The following is a 14,908-nucleotide window of genomic DNA, read 5'->3' as shown; positions in this document are numbered from 1 at the left end:
TACTGTATTTTTTTTTTAAAGCTGTATCACTTTCCTAAGCAGAAAGAAAGGGGGAAAGATGCAAAAACAGATTGTAAAATATATAAAAGACAAGCCAGTTTTTAAACATATAAACTATGAGCATAGGGAACAATATTTTCTATTACATCAATAAAGAACCAGGTTCATAAACAGAATGTGGTTACATATCATCAATAAAAGTTTTAAAACCAGGACCCAGGAATCCCATTATAAAACTTTTAAAAAAATATCCCATTTAAATAAACCAGTCTTTCATATATTGGTATATTCCAAAATGTTGGTATATTAACAGAAAGTGTAAAATTATATTTCTATCCCAACAGCATCCATGTATGTCTTGCAGTCTGCAATGCTGGAAATCCAATTCAATTTTGACTAAGAAAAAGAACCAAATCCCTGCCAAGATATAAAACTGCCTTCTAATTATGCCTATTGTGGTTACTGTAGTTGAGCCCTTGGGTCTCACAGAGAAACAAAGGTCAAAATGAAGATATTTTCCATGTTCAATATTTTCTTTTCTTATCCAGTGAGACCACCACTGGCAATTTTAGTTTTTCTTGAATGTATCTTTAAAATATCAATTATTGTGTACTCTAATACATTAGAGATTTGTTACTCTATTGCAAAGTCAAATTGTTTGGGAGGGTCAGTATTATTTGCCAAGACAAACTACATGTCAGGATAATCGTTTAAAAGGATTTTTTTCCATAATCAGCAGTCTTTCAAAATTAAACCACATTAAACAAAGCTGGAGAAGCTTTATTCAGACAAGGTAAAGAAGGAAGACTTTGGGAATTCTTTTCAATTATTTACATTAACTGTGCTCAGAGTATCAATTTATATTTGCTCAGAAACTTGCTGATTGTTCTATTCTCAGCTCCCCTCCCTTTCCCCCTTATGCAGTGGGATGCACTGGGGGGGGGATTTTAGACACATTCTGTACTTTAGCTCATTTGAAGTACTTGGATCAAATTGTTGCCCTAGGAAGCATCATTTTGCACAGTTAAAGGTCATGATGAGAGTTTTAGTAGTATATAGATAATGACAGTGCTTGCTGAGATCAATGCGGAATAGTAGGCTGTGCTATAGATTTTTGAAACAGGGCAAGATTTTTGTATTCAATGGAAATGGAAAGGAATAAAATGGATGCCTTCGGAATAAATTTTCAATTCACATTTGTGCTACAACTGCTGTAAATGTAAGTACATACATTTCTTCCACAAACGCTGTTAAAGAGACTTTTTTAGTTCAGTATTCTGAGGAAAGCTTAAGAATCATAAATCATATTACAAGAAGGACTCTGTAATGAAGTCACTTAATCTTGAATACTTTGATTGTAACAGTTTTAAAATCTCTAGCACTTTAGTAATATTTCCAATCAGATGTTTTCTAGTTTCCTGTGAATTAATCACTAAGGATTTTAATTATTTTCTGATTGTTAAATTCAAATCAAAGAGTGCAAATAATGGGTACTTTTACAGTGTTATGCAACTGTACATAACTCTTTTTCTTAATTACTTTGGACCAGGAAGAAATTCAGCAGAAGCTAAAGCTCATAATTGTTCATTTTATTCAGAAACTCTCATTTTCTTTAGATCCGTAATTTATCACAAGAGTAATTTAAACAAAGACCAAATGACTTTTCTGCTAAGCAATTAATAAAAAAACAAAGATATAAACCCTGGGACTAAGTTCATTGATTTGTCATCTTATCAAGTAAAGTTAATTATCTTTTATCAGCCCCAGTAACAAGGCCTTCGAGGTGGATTACTAAATTATTAACATAATAAAAGTACCAAAATTTGAACAGAATTTTCTTATTGCACTCTGCACTTTTGCACCATACATTCCCCATTTACAACCATATTATTTTTTTCTGATCCTGCTAGAAAATCCTTTATCCAACATCTAGTTTTTAAGAATGATTTTAAGTCCTTTTCTCCCTCAGATTTTATATGTTGAAGCTGGATCTTTTCTTAGAATTTATGGATTTCTTTGCTATTTGAAGACTAGCATCTATCTTGTTTTTCTTCTGCATCATACCAGGTTAAGATTCATCTTACCACCTTCCCCCAGCTATTCCCTGCTTCTTGTCTTTTTAGAAGGATGTGGTTTGAGAACTAGGGCTTAGTATATAGGTCAGACACAGTCAAGCAAATTCAAAATTCTGAATCAAAACTAAACCTCTAGATACCAACAAAAAGCTACGTCTTTTTCCTTAACTTTGTCCATGCAGAATATCCTATTTGGTTTCTACTCAACTAATCCTAACACTAAACCTACTTGCCCTTCTCAATTTATTACATATTTGCAGTGATGGGATACTACCAGTTTAACAGTTTGGTGATTGCGCGGTTTGCGCACGGACGCTGACTTTGCTGTCACGTGCACCTAATGCTTGCTGCATGCATGTGCAGTTTTGAGAAAAAGTACCTTCCGCTTTACTCCTGGGAAGGAAAACAGTTGTGGCGTGGCAATCTGCTCTGCTACACAACTCAGCTGATATGAGGTATAGGTGAGTTAAGTACGGGGGCGGTTGGGCGGGATGTTCCGGTTTGCTCCCAGCTTATGGTCGGAGCTACCGGTTCACCCAAACGGGTCCGAACCGGTAGAATCTCACCTTTGCATATTTGCATCTCGTCCTCTATTTTTCTGAAATGAAAGCAACTTGTCCTTTTCACCTTCCAAAATTCTGTATGCAACTAACCAAAACAGCTGTCTTATGGGCTACACAGATATTTTTTAAAGTATACCATCCATTGTATGTATTGTCTATTGCTTTTCCCAGCTAGAGCAATCTTAATTGTTGCTGCAAACTACTTTTGATTAAAGATCCAAGATATGTGCCTTTAGATACAGATGTTTTAGAGAGAGTATGTGCTAAACCGCTTCAGCTAGATATGATCTGAGTGCATCTGCATATTTTGTTTTACTTTTCAAGACCAATTTTAATGATTATAATCATAGGGAATGGGAATAGCAGAATGAAATGCTTGATAGTACAACAGAAGCCAGAAAGAAATGGGCCACACACAGGAATTCACAGGAGACTGAAATGATATGACATCCAGTAACTTCAGCATTAATCCAATTGCAGAAATTAAAACTATTGCATGTTTAAAAATATACTGTAATTTTTGCTGCTGGATTACTTTAAATTCTTTATTATGACTTGTGTTCCCAAGCTTTTAAGCTACCAAATGATGGAAGCTTCTCTACTGGCAGGGTTCACACATTTTGCTAACCCATCATTTGATTAACTTTGATTTAATGAACAAAATGTTTACCAGAAGTTATGTAATATGCTAAATAAATTGCATTTCAGTTTAGCACAATGTGTGAACTAAATCTATGTTGGTAGCTCCTAGGAACTATCATAGGCTAGAGATGAATGCACCAATCTCCAAAATTCTTCAACTTATATATGTTTTTTTTCTAAATAACAACTTATTTTATTTGTCTTTATTGCAGGCTGCAGACTAACCAGCATATCAAAGTAAAATACAATAAAATACAGTCCTCTCCTCTCCCCTTAATATAACCACTAATCAATCCCCAGTTAATTTGCTTTTTAGCAAATGATGAGTTCTATAGGCTAAGGATCTAATTAACTAAGAAATCTGTTTTACGCCACTGAAAAGAAGTAGAAACAAAATCAGCTGGTTAGTATCAAAGTTTATTTACTTACATTTAGATTTCATAAGAAATATATTAATTACATTTTTAATTAAAGAAGAATAAGGAAGAGACATAAATCAAGTATCCTCCCATAAGATGCTTTCACAGTGAATTGTATAATAAAACCCCATCATCTGCAATATTAAGGATACCAGCCGGAGGAGATCTGGTACAAAGCCTCGCAATATAGAAGAAAAGAGAAGAAACAGTAATAATCAACTGTCTGAATCTGCAAGAATCAAGACTACTTTCATCTTAGCAATAAAGTAGTTTGGAAATTATCTAATACAGAATTAGCATAACATTTCAGATTGTTCTAAAAAAAATGAAAGAACTACTTCTTTCTCCTGCTAGCTGAAATTGTTTCTTTTTTGCTTCAGAAGGTAAATCATTTCAGCAGGGAATTCACAGCTTTGCATATTGTTGTAATATCGTCCCTAGTTTCTGGCTCAGCATGATGTTTCCTTTAACTTTTAGCTTACCAGTGACAAATGCCTATAAGTAGGAAGAGGAAAGAAAAACAATTAAATGTACCTGAAAGTGGAACCTTAGAAACAGTTAAAACCAACTAAGACCAAATTTGTACAATAAACCACAATTATGCACATACTTCAACTGCAACCAATGAAAAGAAATAAAACCCAATGACATAATGACTATTTTCAATATCCAACGTGGTCACCTTCATTAGATAACTTGCCAAGATTATGGAGAAGACATAAGAAGTAGAAGAAAAGCAATTGAGAGGGAAAAGTTGTTCTTTTTCTTCATTGTGCTTAGAACCCTATATATATATATAAAGATTTTTACAACCCCTGGTAAGCCCCAATTATGGGAGGAAGCCAACTGCTTCCATCATCTGTCAATCGGCTCGTCACAAGAGTCCATCACGACAGAAACCCAATATTTTTACTGTTGCCTTTGTTATATTTGTGGTTTTTTAACAAAGGCAACAGTAAAAATATTGGGTTTCTGTCGTGATGGACTCTTGTGACGAGCCGATTGACAGATGATGGAAGCAGTTGGCTTCCTCCCATAATTGGGGCTTACCAGGGGTTGTAAAAATCTAATAGATACCTTCCACCCTGGCTTCGCTGATAACGGATAAGAGCCTGTGGCCTAATGGCTAAGATCTCTGCCTAGTATGCCTAGTATGCAATATAGCCCAGGTTCAAATCCCAGTAAGGGTATGGCTAGCTGATGAGAGCTAAATAGCTTGAAATAGATCTATACTAGTCTCCCTTTATTTATTTATCAGCACAAATAAAAACACACACACACACACACACACACACACACACACACACACACACACACACACAGGAACTTGCCTTCATTTTGAAAATCTGAGAATAATTTCATCTGGGCTTTAAATATTATGCTTTACAGCCTTATTACCCAGAAAGTCAAACCACTGTCACGAAACCCTTATAACCGCAATGTTTCAATACTGTATTCAAGAAATCAGTAATGCTTCCAATATCTCTAAACACACAACCAAAAACTAAATCCCACAATTTTAAGAAAAAAGGCTGAAATCTGGAGTCGCTGAAATCTCAACTGATGTGTAATTCTTGGCCAAGTTTATTTTTAAAATGGCTTTGATATCTGAGCTATTGTGATAGAAAATATTTCAAAATTGATGCACATCCCATGTTAACACAACCCCAAGAGAAGGAAGAATTCGGGGGGGGGGGATGAGACTTGTTGCATATATGGAACACTTGCATGTTTAGGCATACCAAATTATATGAGGTTAACAAGAGACTTCCATATATATTCCTCTCTACACAGTGAAAACAGTCCTTTTTCAGTTAAAAGAACATGAATATATTGCTCCTTCCTTCCATTTCCCCCAAAGTAAAAACCTGGGTTTAGGCCGAAAGAAAATGATTGGCCTACAATTATGTCTTTTTTTCCTACTTATCTTTCTTTTTCTTTTTTCATTTATTCTCGCTTTGCAAATTGATGTCATGCGGGCCCCATGGCCGTGGACATGTGCTAGCTCAACAGACCTTGAAACGAAGATGAGCGCCACCTTCTACAGTCAGCAATGACTAGGCAACTAAAATCCGCAGGGGCTCCTTTTACCACTTTGCAAAAACAGGTAGTCCTCAACTTACAACCATTCATTTAATGACCATTCAAAGTTACAACGGTATGTATACCTTCTGTGGATTGATCTTGCCTAGTATTATGTCGATAAAGTCTTCATCTGCCACAGTGAAAACAGTATCAGCTTTTCCACGGGCAGGTCCTTGGTATAAATCTCCAGAACCATTCTTTAAGTCTATAGCTGGTGAGAAAAAAATGATACCAAAAAGAAACATTAAGAGAAAGAGGAAATGTGGACTTAATTATTTAAAACTATCTGTAGGAGCATTGGAGGGAAAAAAGTTAATGAAGAAAATAAGAGGATTTTCTTCATGCTTCCTGGAAAACATATTTTTCCATCCAAAAACTTTAGTTCAAGATGGGTGCTATAGTAGATGACAGAATACTAGTAACTCAAGAAAATGAGTTTAATTTATACATTGAATTAGTTTTAAAAACTAAACATTAAATAGGAAATAATATAGTTACAGAAATTATGAAAACCACCCTCTTCCCACTTAGTTTCAAACTTCTAATCATAGACTTCTTAAATTAATTTAATAAAGCACAGAAGTAATAACATATACCTAATTATGCGCATCCCGTGCAATCATTCTAGTCATTAATCATTCTAGTTTCTGTATTAATGTGCTAAGAGAATGGTTGGAGTTAGGGATAAATGCAAAGCTTTCTATACCGATTTTTCCCCAGTGGTATTTTTTATCCAATTGGAACTTGAAGCAATTCAAAGAGAATCGTCACCTTTCAATATGACTCACAAATTCCAGTTGAATCTTGAATCACTTTCCAGTTTGAAATTTGAATAGCATCTTTGCTGATTTATCCATACACGGGGTATGCATCATATTATGACATGAACATGTTCTTCTCTTCTGTAACCCTCTAACCAGTGAAAGTGACCAAATGTAAATAGTAAATGAACCGAACAGGCTTTTCAGAATTTAAGTTCAATGTCTGCCTAAAATCCTTCCATGTGACTGCTATTCACTGAGCATGCACTGAATACAGCTTCTAATTAAGTAAATAAATGAAAAATGCCTTAAAGAGAGGAGCCATGAAATTAATAAAAAAGATTTTGTTTTATATTATGATTAATAACTGTAATAGAACAGAACTTCCACTTCAATATGCCAATATCAACTACTTCAAGAACATTAGTCATGGAAAGTCATCTGACCCGACCTACAAGGACAGAACATAGGACAAAGTCCAATCCACACCATGGTTCTTTCTTTATTCTATTTAAAAATGTTATTTTTCTTCATGGGCTTTTTTTCCTGCTACTTTTCTAGATTGTCTAGATGGCGAACCTTTATGCCTTGGGGGCCAAAATCACGTGTGTGCTATCGCCCCCCCCCCATAATTTAATGTCCCCTCGTGCTATGCTCCCGGCCCATGGGTGTGTTCCCCCCCTGCACATGTGCGCACGGCTTCCTTGCAGCCTGGGGAGGGCAAAAACGGCCTGCCCCGCCATCTGGAGGCCCTCTGAAGGCCGTAAATGTCCCATTTTCTTACTTCCGGTGGGCCTTGTAGGTCCGTTTTGTGCCCTCCCCAGGCTCCAGAAGCTTTGTAGGAGCCTGGGGAGTGTGAAAACAGCCTCCCCCCCCCCGGAGGGCAGAAATAACCCATTTTCTGTCTTCCGGCCTGGTAGGTCTATTTTTCGCCATTTCAAGGAGCCTGAAGGAGACAAAAACCGGACTTCCAGGTTGCCCGTTGGGCGGTTTTTCTCCCTCTGGAGGCTTCAGGAGGCTTCCCTGAAGCCTCCTGAGGGTGCAAAAGAGCCCAACGTGCAAACCAGAAGTCAGTTCCCGAACTTTCGGTTTGCGCATTGGGCTTAGGGAAGCCTCCAGAGGGCGAAAAATGGCCAAATATGAAAGCTGAAAATCAGCTGACCAGTGCGCACATGTGTGCTGGAGCTGACAGAGCAATGCCTCGCGTGCCCTTAGAAATGGCTCCATGTGACACCTGTGTCATACATGCTATAGGCGCGCCATCACGGATCTAGAATGTAGTAGGGAAAGTATTATTTCTAGTTGAGAATGGATTTTAGGAGCTCTTCTATTTTATAACCTCTTATTATATTTGACAACACAGTATCAGCAGTAGAGTACTTCAAGTTTTTCTACTCTATAATCTCCCAGGATTTGAAATGGGCACCCAAAATTAGAACCATGATTAAAAAGGCACAACAAAGAATGTTCTTCCTGCATCAACCAGGTTACCCTAGGATCTGTTGATAGGAATTTTTTAATGAGTCTGTCTTTTGTACTTCTATAACTGTCTGGATTGGTATAGCAACCAAACAGGACAGGCACAGCCTCCAATGGATAGTTAAGACTGTAGAAAGAATAACTGCAACCAGCCTGTCTTCCATAGAAGATCTGCATATTGAGCAGACCAGAAGAAAGGTTTAGAAAATAACTACAGACTGCTCACAACCTGGACATAAATTGTTTCAACTCCTCCCCTCAGGTGCCGCTGTACAACTGCAACTAGAAACAGGGACAGTTTTTTCCTTTGTGCATCACTCTGCTGAACACCCAATTCTCACATTATTGTTTAAGGTCTATGCATGTTTACCCATGTTGTGTGGCTGTAATATTACTATTATCCTTCTTATCTTCTTTACTACCCCATCTTATTGGTATTGGTATTCTGTTGCTTTGCAAGTACATTGAGAGCTTCTGCACCAGAGACCATTCCTTGGATGTCTAATCACACTTGGTCAAATAAAGTATTCTAATTCTAATTCTAGCTGTGGTGGTACAGTGGTTAAAATGCAATATTGCAGGCTAACCAGGAATGGGTTTCAAAAACCTTTACTACTGGTTCTGTGGGCGTGGCTTGTTTGGTGGGTGTGGCTTGTTGGTCATGTGATGGTGGCCATGGCTTGTTGGTCATGTGACTGGGCAGGCACGGCTCCATGGTCATGTGACTGGGTGGGCATGTGACTGGGTGGGTATGGCCAACTTGATATCACTCACCAGGAGATGTCATGGATTGAGTAAAATGTGGTGAAGCTCACTTCACAATGCTCTTGCTTAGCAACCAAACTTTTGGGCTCAATTGCAGTCATAAGGACTATCCCTGCTTTCCTCTGCATGCAGCATTGTCCTAGTAAACTGCTTCTCCTTTCAGGCAATTTTCCTCTCTGTTAGATGCACCAAAATAATTCAGACAATGTAAGGTTTCCTGCTGCAGCAGGGGGTTGGACTAGATGACCTCCGAGTAGTCTTCTAGTCCTAAATTGGTGTGCTGTTTTTCTTTCTTTCTTTCTTAAACAGTTCTTTCTTTCTTAAAAAAAACCCAAGCTTCTGACAATCGTGCGCCTCACAGCTGAGCCCCGCAATTGTCAGAAGCTTTTTTAAAAAACTTTTTAAAGCCTTTTTTTCCTGCCCATTCAGGCAAATCAACTGGGGAAAATGGCTTTTAAAAGCTAGGCTAGCGTGAATGCTGCTTACCTGTGTGTAGGCAGGAGCCAGGAGGAGGAAGCTCTGTGGATCCACATGGCGAAAGTGAGGGAGGGCGAGCGTCAGAGCAAGCAAGCATAGCCAAACAGTACAATAAAAATTGTTCTGCATATGTGCAGAAGCAAAATCCAAGATGGCAGAGCCAATGGCGCCACCAAGAGAACCATTTGGAGGCGTGGTCAGGCTATCATTACTACTGGTTTGGAAAGGTACACCAGATTTCTACTAGTTATTCAGCTGGACCGAACCAGTTGGAACCCATCTCTGAGGCTAACTCTGTCCATAGCTAGGTGTTCAATCTTGACCGGCTCAAGGTTGACTCAGCCTGCCCTTCTGCTGAGATTGGTAAAATGAAGACCCAGATTGGTGGGGGTAATATGCTGACACTTTAAACTGCTTAGAGAGGGCTGTAAAGCACTATGAAATGATATATGTCTAAGTGCTATTGCTATTCTATTTTAATTGGTGCTCACAAGTGCTGTGAAACTGCAGAGTGGAAAAGAAATACACAAAGGCATTTGCTCAGATTGCTGGCATAAACTACTCAATGTTAAATCTTATATTTGAAAAAGAGAGACATGGCTCTACAAATTATTACATATTTTTATCATTCAGTCTCATGGAAATGTGCTGAATTTTCTCCACTGCATTCTTACTGAAAAAGACATAACCATCCAAGACTCTAATCAAATAGCATATTTAATAAGTGGGTTTTTTCACAGTTGTGATTGGGAAAAACAGAAAGCAGCATACGTTTATTCTTTTATAAATATTTAAGGAGAAATTATTATTTAATTCTGATTTCCTAGACAGGAAATCACAGGCTTTCTTCAGTGAACACACATGCAATAATGCAGTATTTTTTGCTGTTGTTTTTTCTTTAAAACAGTTTCACTCAGTACCCTGAATCTCAGCCATGTATATCTCCTTTCTTCAAGAAATACTACTATTTTTCAAAGCGTCTGATTTTCAAAGTCCTATTTCTTGCACAAGATGCCCTGCCAAAATGATCTACTGCGAGGTACCTAAATTGTAAGGTATCATGATGTTAGCAATGGAGAATGTTATGACAAAATTGTGTTCTGACAATTCGTTTTCATGTCTTGCGGACTTTCAGAATTATTTTTTCCTCTCATTCCATATAAGGAGTGGAAAACCAAAGACAGTGTTAATTATTATTCTTGTACGAACCTGGCAGATTTAATTATGATGTTGTGGCAATCTTGCCATCATAAGGCAACAATTTGAAAGCTGCTTTACTCTTTTCCTACAAATATTTTCATCTAAACCAATTTTATATTTTTTAAAATATTTTAATATAAAATAGTTTTACATTTACCAATGCACATGAAAAATCTGCTTTGATTTATTAGTTTGTTTAAAAACCTGCTCCATTTACAATTGCATAATACATGTACTGAAAGGGCTAAGTCATGTTACTCATTTTGAAGAACAGAGCTTGATCAAGGTTCATGAAACAGAAAACAATTATTTTTTGATAGAGAGATTTTAGGATGTATAGGTAGAAATACTAGAACTCAGCTGAATACATGTGTATATCAATAATTTAATGTTTTGGACAAGAGTATAAGCAACGGTCAAAATGCTATTGGGCAGTATTGAGTGTCAGGATTTAGTGGCTATGGTCAGACAGACTTCGTGAAGTTTAACCAGCAGTTATGACTACGCAGACCACATTTGGTGCAGATTGGTGAAGACTATCTCTGATTGGTTCTTTGTGCCTGATCTTGATTGGTCATTTTAATGGTGTATATACCTGATTCATTTATTGTCCATGCTGGTTGGTTAATTTCACTTGCATCAATTGGAAACTAATTCAGCTAAAGATCAATCAAAAGTCAAATCACCTGGCTATATAAAGCCCAGTCAATTTCTGCTCAGTTGCCTGTGGTCTGTGAAGAGACCACCTTGCCTCTGAAAATGCCAGCCACCCTTGTCTGTGGAAAAAAAAACAAAAACCTACTGTCCAGATAAATCTTGAAGTTCAACACTGCCATGAAAGTCTACACCAGTACATACCCAGGGAATCCTAGATTCACATTTCACTTTACCTACAAAAACATTAGGCGACTTGCTCTCTGCTAAACTATACCTCTGTTTATCATCAGCAGTATGGGATCATATAGTAGTACAGACCAACTCTACATAGTTTCTGTTTAATTGAATTTACAATGCATATGTGCAGGACTGGTCTATTGGTGTTCATATACACGGAGTTCTGGACACTTGAAAGATGCTGCATGAATATAAATGCTAAATAGCCTCACAAAGCTAGTTCATCAGGGAAGGAAAATGGTCCTGATTTAAACATGGTATGTCTCTTTGTGGGAGGAGGTAAGGAGATAGAAACAAGGAATTGTCCTGATATATCAAACAAATTTTTGCTCAGCCTGCAAATAAAATCTTGTTATTATTAAAATAAGCTGCTAAAAGTTTCACAGTGAAGAATTCCCACTCCCATTGCAAATATTAATTCTAGTTCACGTACTCCAGCCGCTAAGGGACACTAATGAAATGAAGAGGTTGGCGTGATATGAGGGAGGAGGCTACAGACAATTGCACAAAGCAATAAAAGCTTTTTTGGCAGTCATGAATTTGGGAAGAATAAAATTATTGGCCATGTCAACCAGAACTGCAAATCATTTCCTTAAGGGCTTTCTCTCCCCCATCCTCTTCCTGACATGCAGCCCAAGGACATCAGGCAAAGTTGCCAGAGTTTAAATCACCGCCCACAACAGCTACAAATTGCAGGATTTCTGAAGGTAGCCAGGGCTGTCAGCAGCCACAGGGTCCAGAACAGCAGAAGGCCAGGGAACGGTGAAAAGGCAAAGCCAAGGTAGGCTGCAATACATGGTTAATGATACAAGCAAACATAGCAGGTCAGGCAGGAAAAAAGAAAGTGCCAGAAGCTAACATCTGTAGTTAAATTTCAGTTTTACTAGCTATTAACAACAGAGGATCCAAGAAGAAAGGTTGTGGGGAGTGACAAAAACTCAAGTAAAAACAAGCAAGCAAGCAAGCAAGCGTTATCCAAAATTAAACAAAAATAGAGGGGGATTATACCCAGGTTTGTTGTTATAAAAATGCCACTCTGAAAGGGTAAATTCAGTGGTGGAATTCAAATAATTTAACTACCGGTTCTCTGCCCTAATGACCCACTGGGTAGGCATGGCTCAGTGGTTATGTGACCGTGTGGGCATGGCCAACTCAACGTCATTCAGGTCGATGGGCGCGTCGCCTTAGCTGTTATAATATACTAAGGGCTAACCGGAGAGGCAGTTTCTGCAAGCAGGGCAATAAGGCTAGAAACAGCACCAGAATGTTTCCTTTCTGCCTTCCTTACGGGATTAGCCCTGTAAAGTGGGGAAAAAACAAAATGAGATTTCTTCCAACAACCGGTTCTCCAAACTGCTTAGAAAGTTAACAACCGGTTCTCCCGGATACGTGTGAGCTGGCTGAATCCCACCACTGGATATTCAATATGAAAAAAAGCAGAATTTAGGACATAATAATGTTTTGGTCAATCTATCTCATGTCTGAATTGAAATATTAACTAGCCAGAACCTATGCATTTGTCGTCCCCCCCCCCAATCTTCCTCAGACAGATGCTGATCCAGAGGCTTCGGCATATGAAGCTTTGCCTTTAAAATGGAAATCCAAGGGTGGCTCCAGATACATTTCTGCTTTCGCCTAAAGACAAGGTAAGTCAATTCCCTATGCACTTACTATTTTTGCTCACATAGAATATTCTATAGAGACTGTTTTAGTTCTTCTTAAAGGTAACTTCTGAATGTAAATCTTGGCCGCATATAAAATATATAATAATAATATTAAATGTTTATGATCTTGTGGAGCCACATTACCAGCTGTCCAGGGCCACATCAATCAATTATTAATATTATTATACGTTGGTTAAAAGCAGGTTTTAAGCAAGTCAGAATCTACATAATGTGAGGGCTACAATATAAAAGAAATTATGATAGCAACACAAAACATGGCATTCATTCAATTATTAGATTGAAATGCTGCCTTTCTTCATAAATTCAAGGTTGCACAAACCTTTTTGTGTCCATTTCTTTTCCTGCAACAAATCTATGTGACAAGTTGAGCCAAGACATAACCACTGGCTCAAATTTATGAATGTCCATGGCCGACAAAGGCACAATTACAATTGTCAGCTCTAGGAGAAGTGAACATTATGTTGCTGCTTTTCATGTAGCGGGATTTAGAAACAAGATTCACTAATTCCATTAGAGGACATAATAAGACACTCTATAAATTAATTAATTTTGCAACTTACTCCACTGCACTGCAGGCTTGTCATCCTTATTGATGTTCCACTGAAATACAGCATTTACTTTCTTCACCAGCTCATTTCCAACTTCTTTGATACGGCGACCAATTTCTTCAAAAATAAGATTGCTCTGCAACTCTGTTGCCTAGCATATAAATTGAATGTTCTCTGAGAGATATTGTGGTTACCAAATCACCCAAGCCCGGCTCACGTCCATATTATTTAAATCAGCCACTTTTATATAACATTATGCCCCCCTCCCCCACTAATAGAGAATAACTAAACTGAAAGAGAAATGAGATTAATATGCTACTATTCATTAAATCAGGGAACAATTCAAGTCATTCATAACCTGATCACCTAAAAAGCCTTATATGGCATAGGATACAGCTACTTTGAGGCACTGCCTATCTTCCCTAATATCTGCCTGTCGACTTGCATCCAATAGGGTTTCTGTGCTCTTTCCTTCAACTGAACAATGCCATCTGTAAGTGCACCTTCCTGTCTTGTGAAATGAGGTTCCTCCTGAGATTCAGGTAATTCTCATAGGAGTAATGTCTCGGAGAGCCTTCAAGACTTGGCTCCTTGCCCATGACTTTAGCTAGGAAGGGCATAGCCTCTTTTGAAGAGGTGTGTGATTTGTTGCTAGTTTTTTCATCCATATTTTTTTCCATTTCACCATTTATTGCTGTACTGTTTTATAATTCTACTATTTTTCTTATGATCAATTGCGCAGTGTACAAAATAGAAATATGTAACAGAATAGTAGAAACATACCAGATTTTGAGCTAAATCATTATGGAAGACTACTGTGCAGATAAACATTTTGCCTATCGTACAGTCTAAAGACAAAGTATTTTTGAACGTTGTAGCAACCAAATATATTGGTCGAATTATAGAATAGCATCTCTCAATAGAATGCATTTTTCATATTTTTTGTCATGACTCTATATACCTCTAGGATTGAGGTATATTCAGGGTGTAGATATCTAAGTCTATTTCACTAATTGTAATGCTCTTATACACTTTGGGATGTAGCCCATTTAAGTGATATGAAACAATTTAAAAGTCTTTTTTTCTAACCTGAAATATTCAGATTATCCTCCCTTCCAATTTATGTTCTCAATCTCTCACTCGCCAAAGAAAATGCCAAGACTATTGGATTAAAAATACACCGTTCTTATATGTTTGAATATTATTAATAAGCATTGATGCTCATACGTAGAAAGAGTTCAATTTAGAAAACACAAGAGTTGACCATATAACTAGCAAGAAGAATATGAGTGGCTAAATGAAAGTGGCCTCAACA

General features: G+C 37.5%; 1 protein-coding gene across 1 annotated transcript in view; it reads right to left on the bottom strand.

Annotated features, from left to right (window-relative positions):
- Positions 1 to 3,676: 3,676 nt before the first annotated feature.
- The window catches only part of HSD17B4 (hydroxysteroid 17-beta dehydrogenase 4), a 61,093-nt gene continuing 49,861 nt past the window's right edge, over positions 3,677 to 14,908 (bottom strand). Inside the window, exons 22-24 of the mRNA XM_087715837.1 lie at positions 13,606 to 13,744; positions 5,868 to 5,995; positions 3,677 to 4,194 (exon numbers count right to left, since the gene is read on the bottom strand). Of these exons, the coding sequence (XP_087571963.1) occupies positions 4,105 to 4,194; positions 5,868 to 5,995; positions 13,606 to 13,744 (357 nt within the window). The 3' untranslated portion in view covers positions 3,677 to 4,104. The remainder of the gene's footprint in view (positions 4,195 to 5,867; positions 5,996 to 13,605; positions 13,745 to 14,908) is intronic.

This window comes from Thamnophis sirtalis, unplaced genomic scaffold (assembly GCF_051295495.1).
Source record: "Thamnophis sirtalis isolate CommonGarterSnake01/CBP01778 unplaced genomic scaffold, rThaSir2_p1.2 scaffold_5, whole genome shotgun sequence".
In the NCBI taxonomy this organism is placed as follows: Eukaryota; Metazoa; Chordata; class Lepidosauria; order Squamata; family Natricidae; genus Thamnophis; species Thamnophis sirtalis.
Note: the sequence above shows the minus strand (reverse complement) of the source record. Positions and strands in the feature narration are given on the sequence as shown.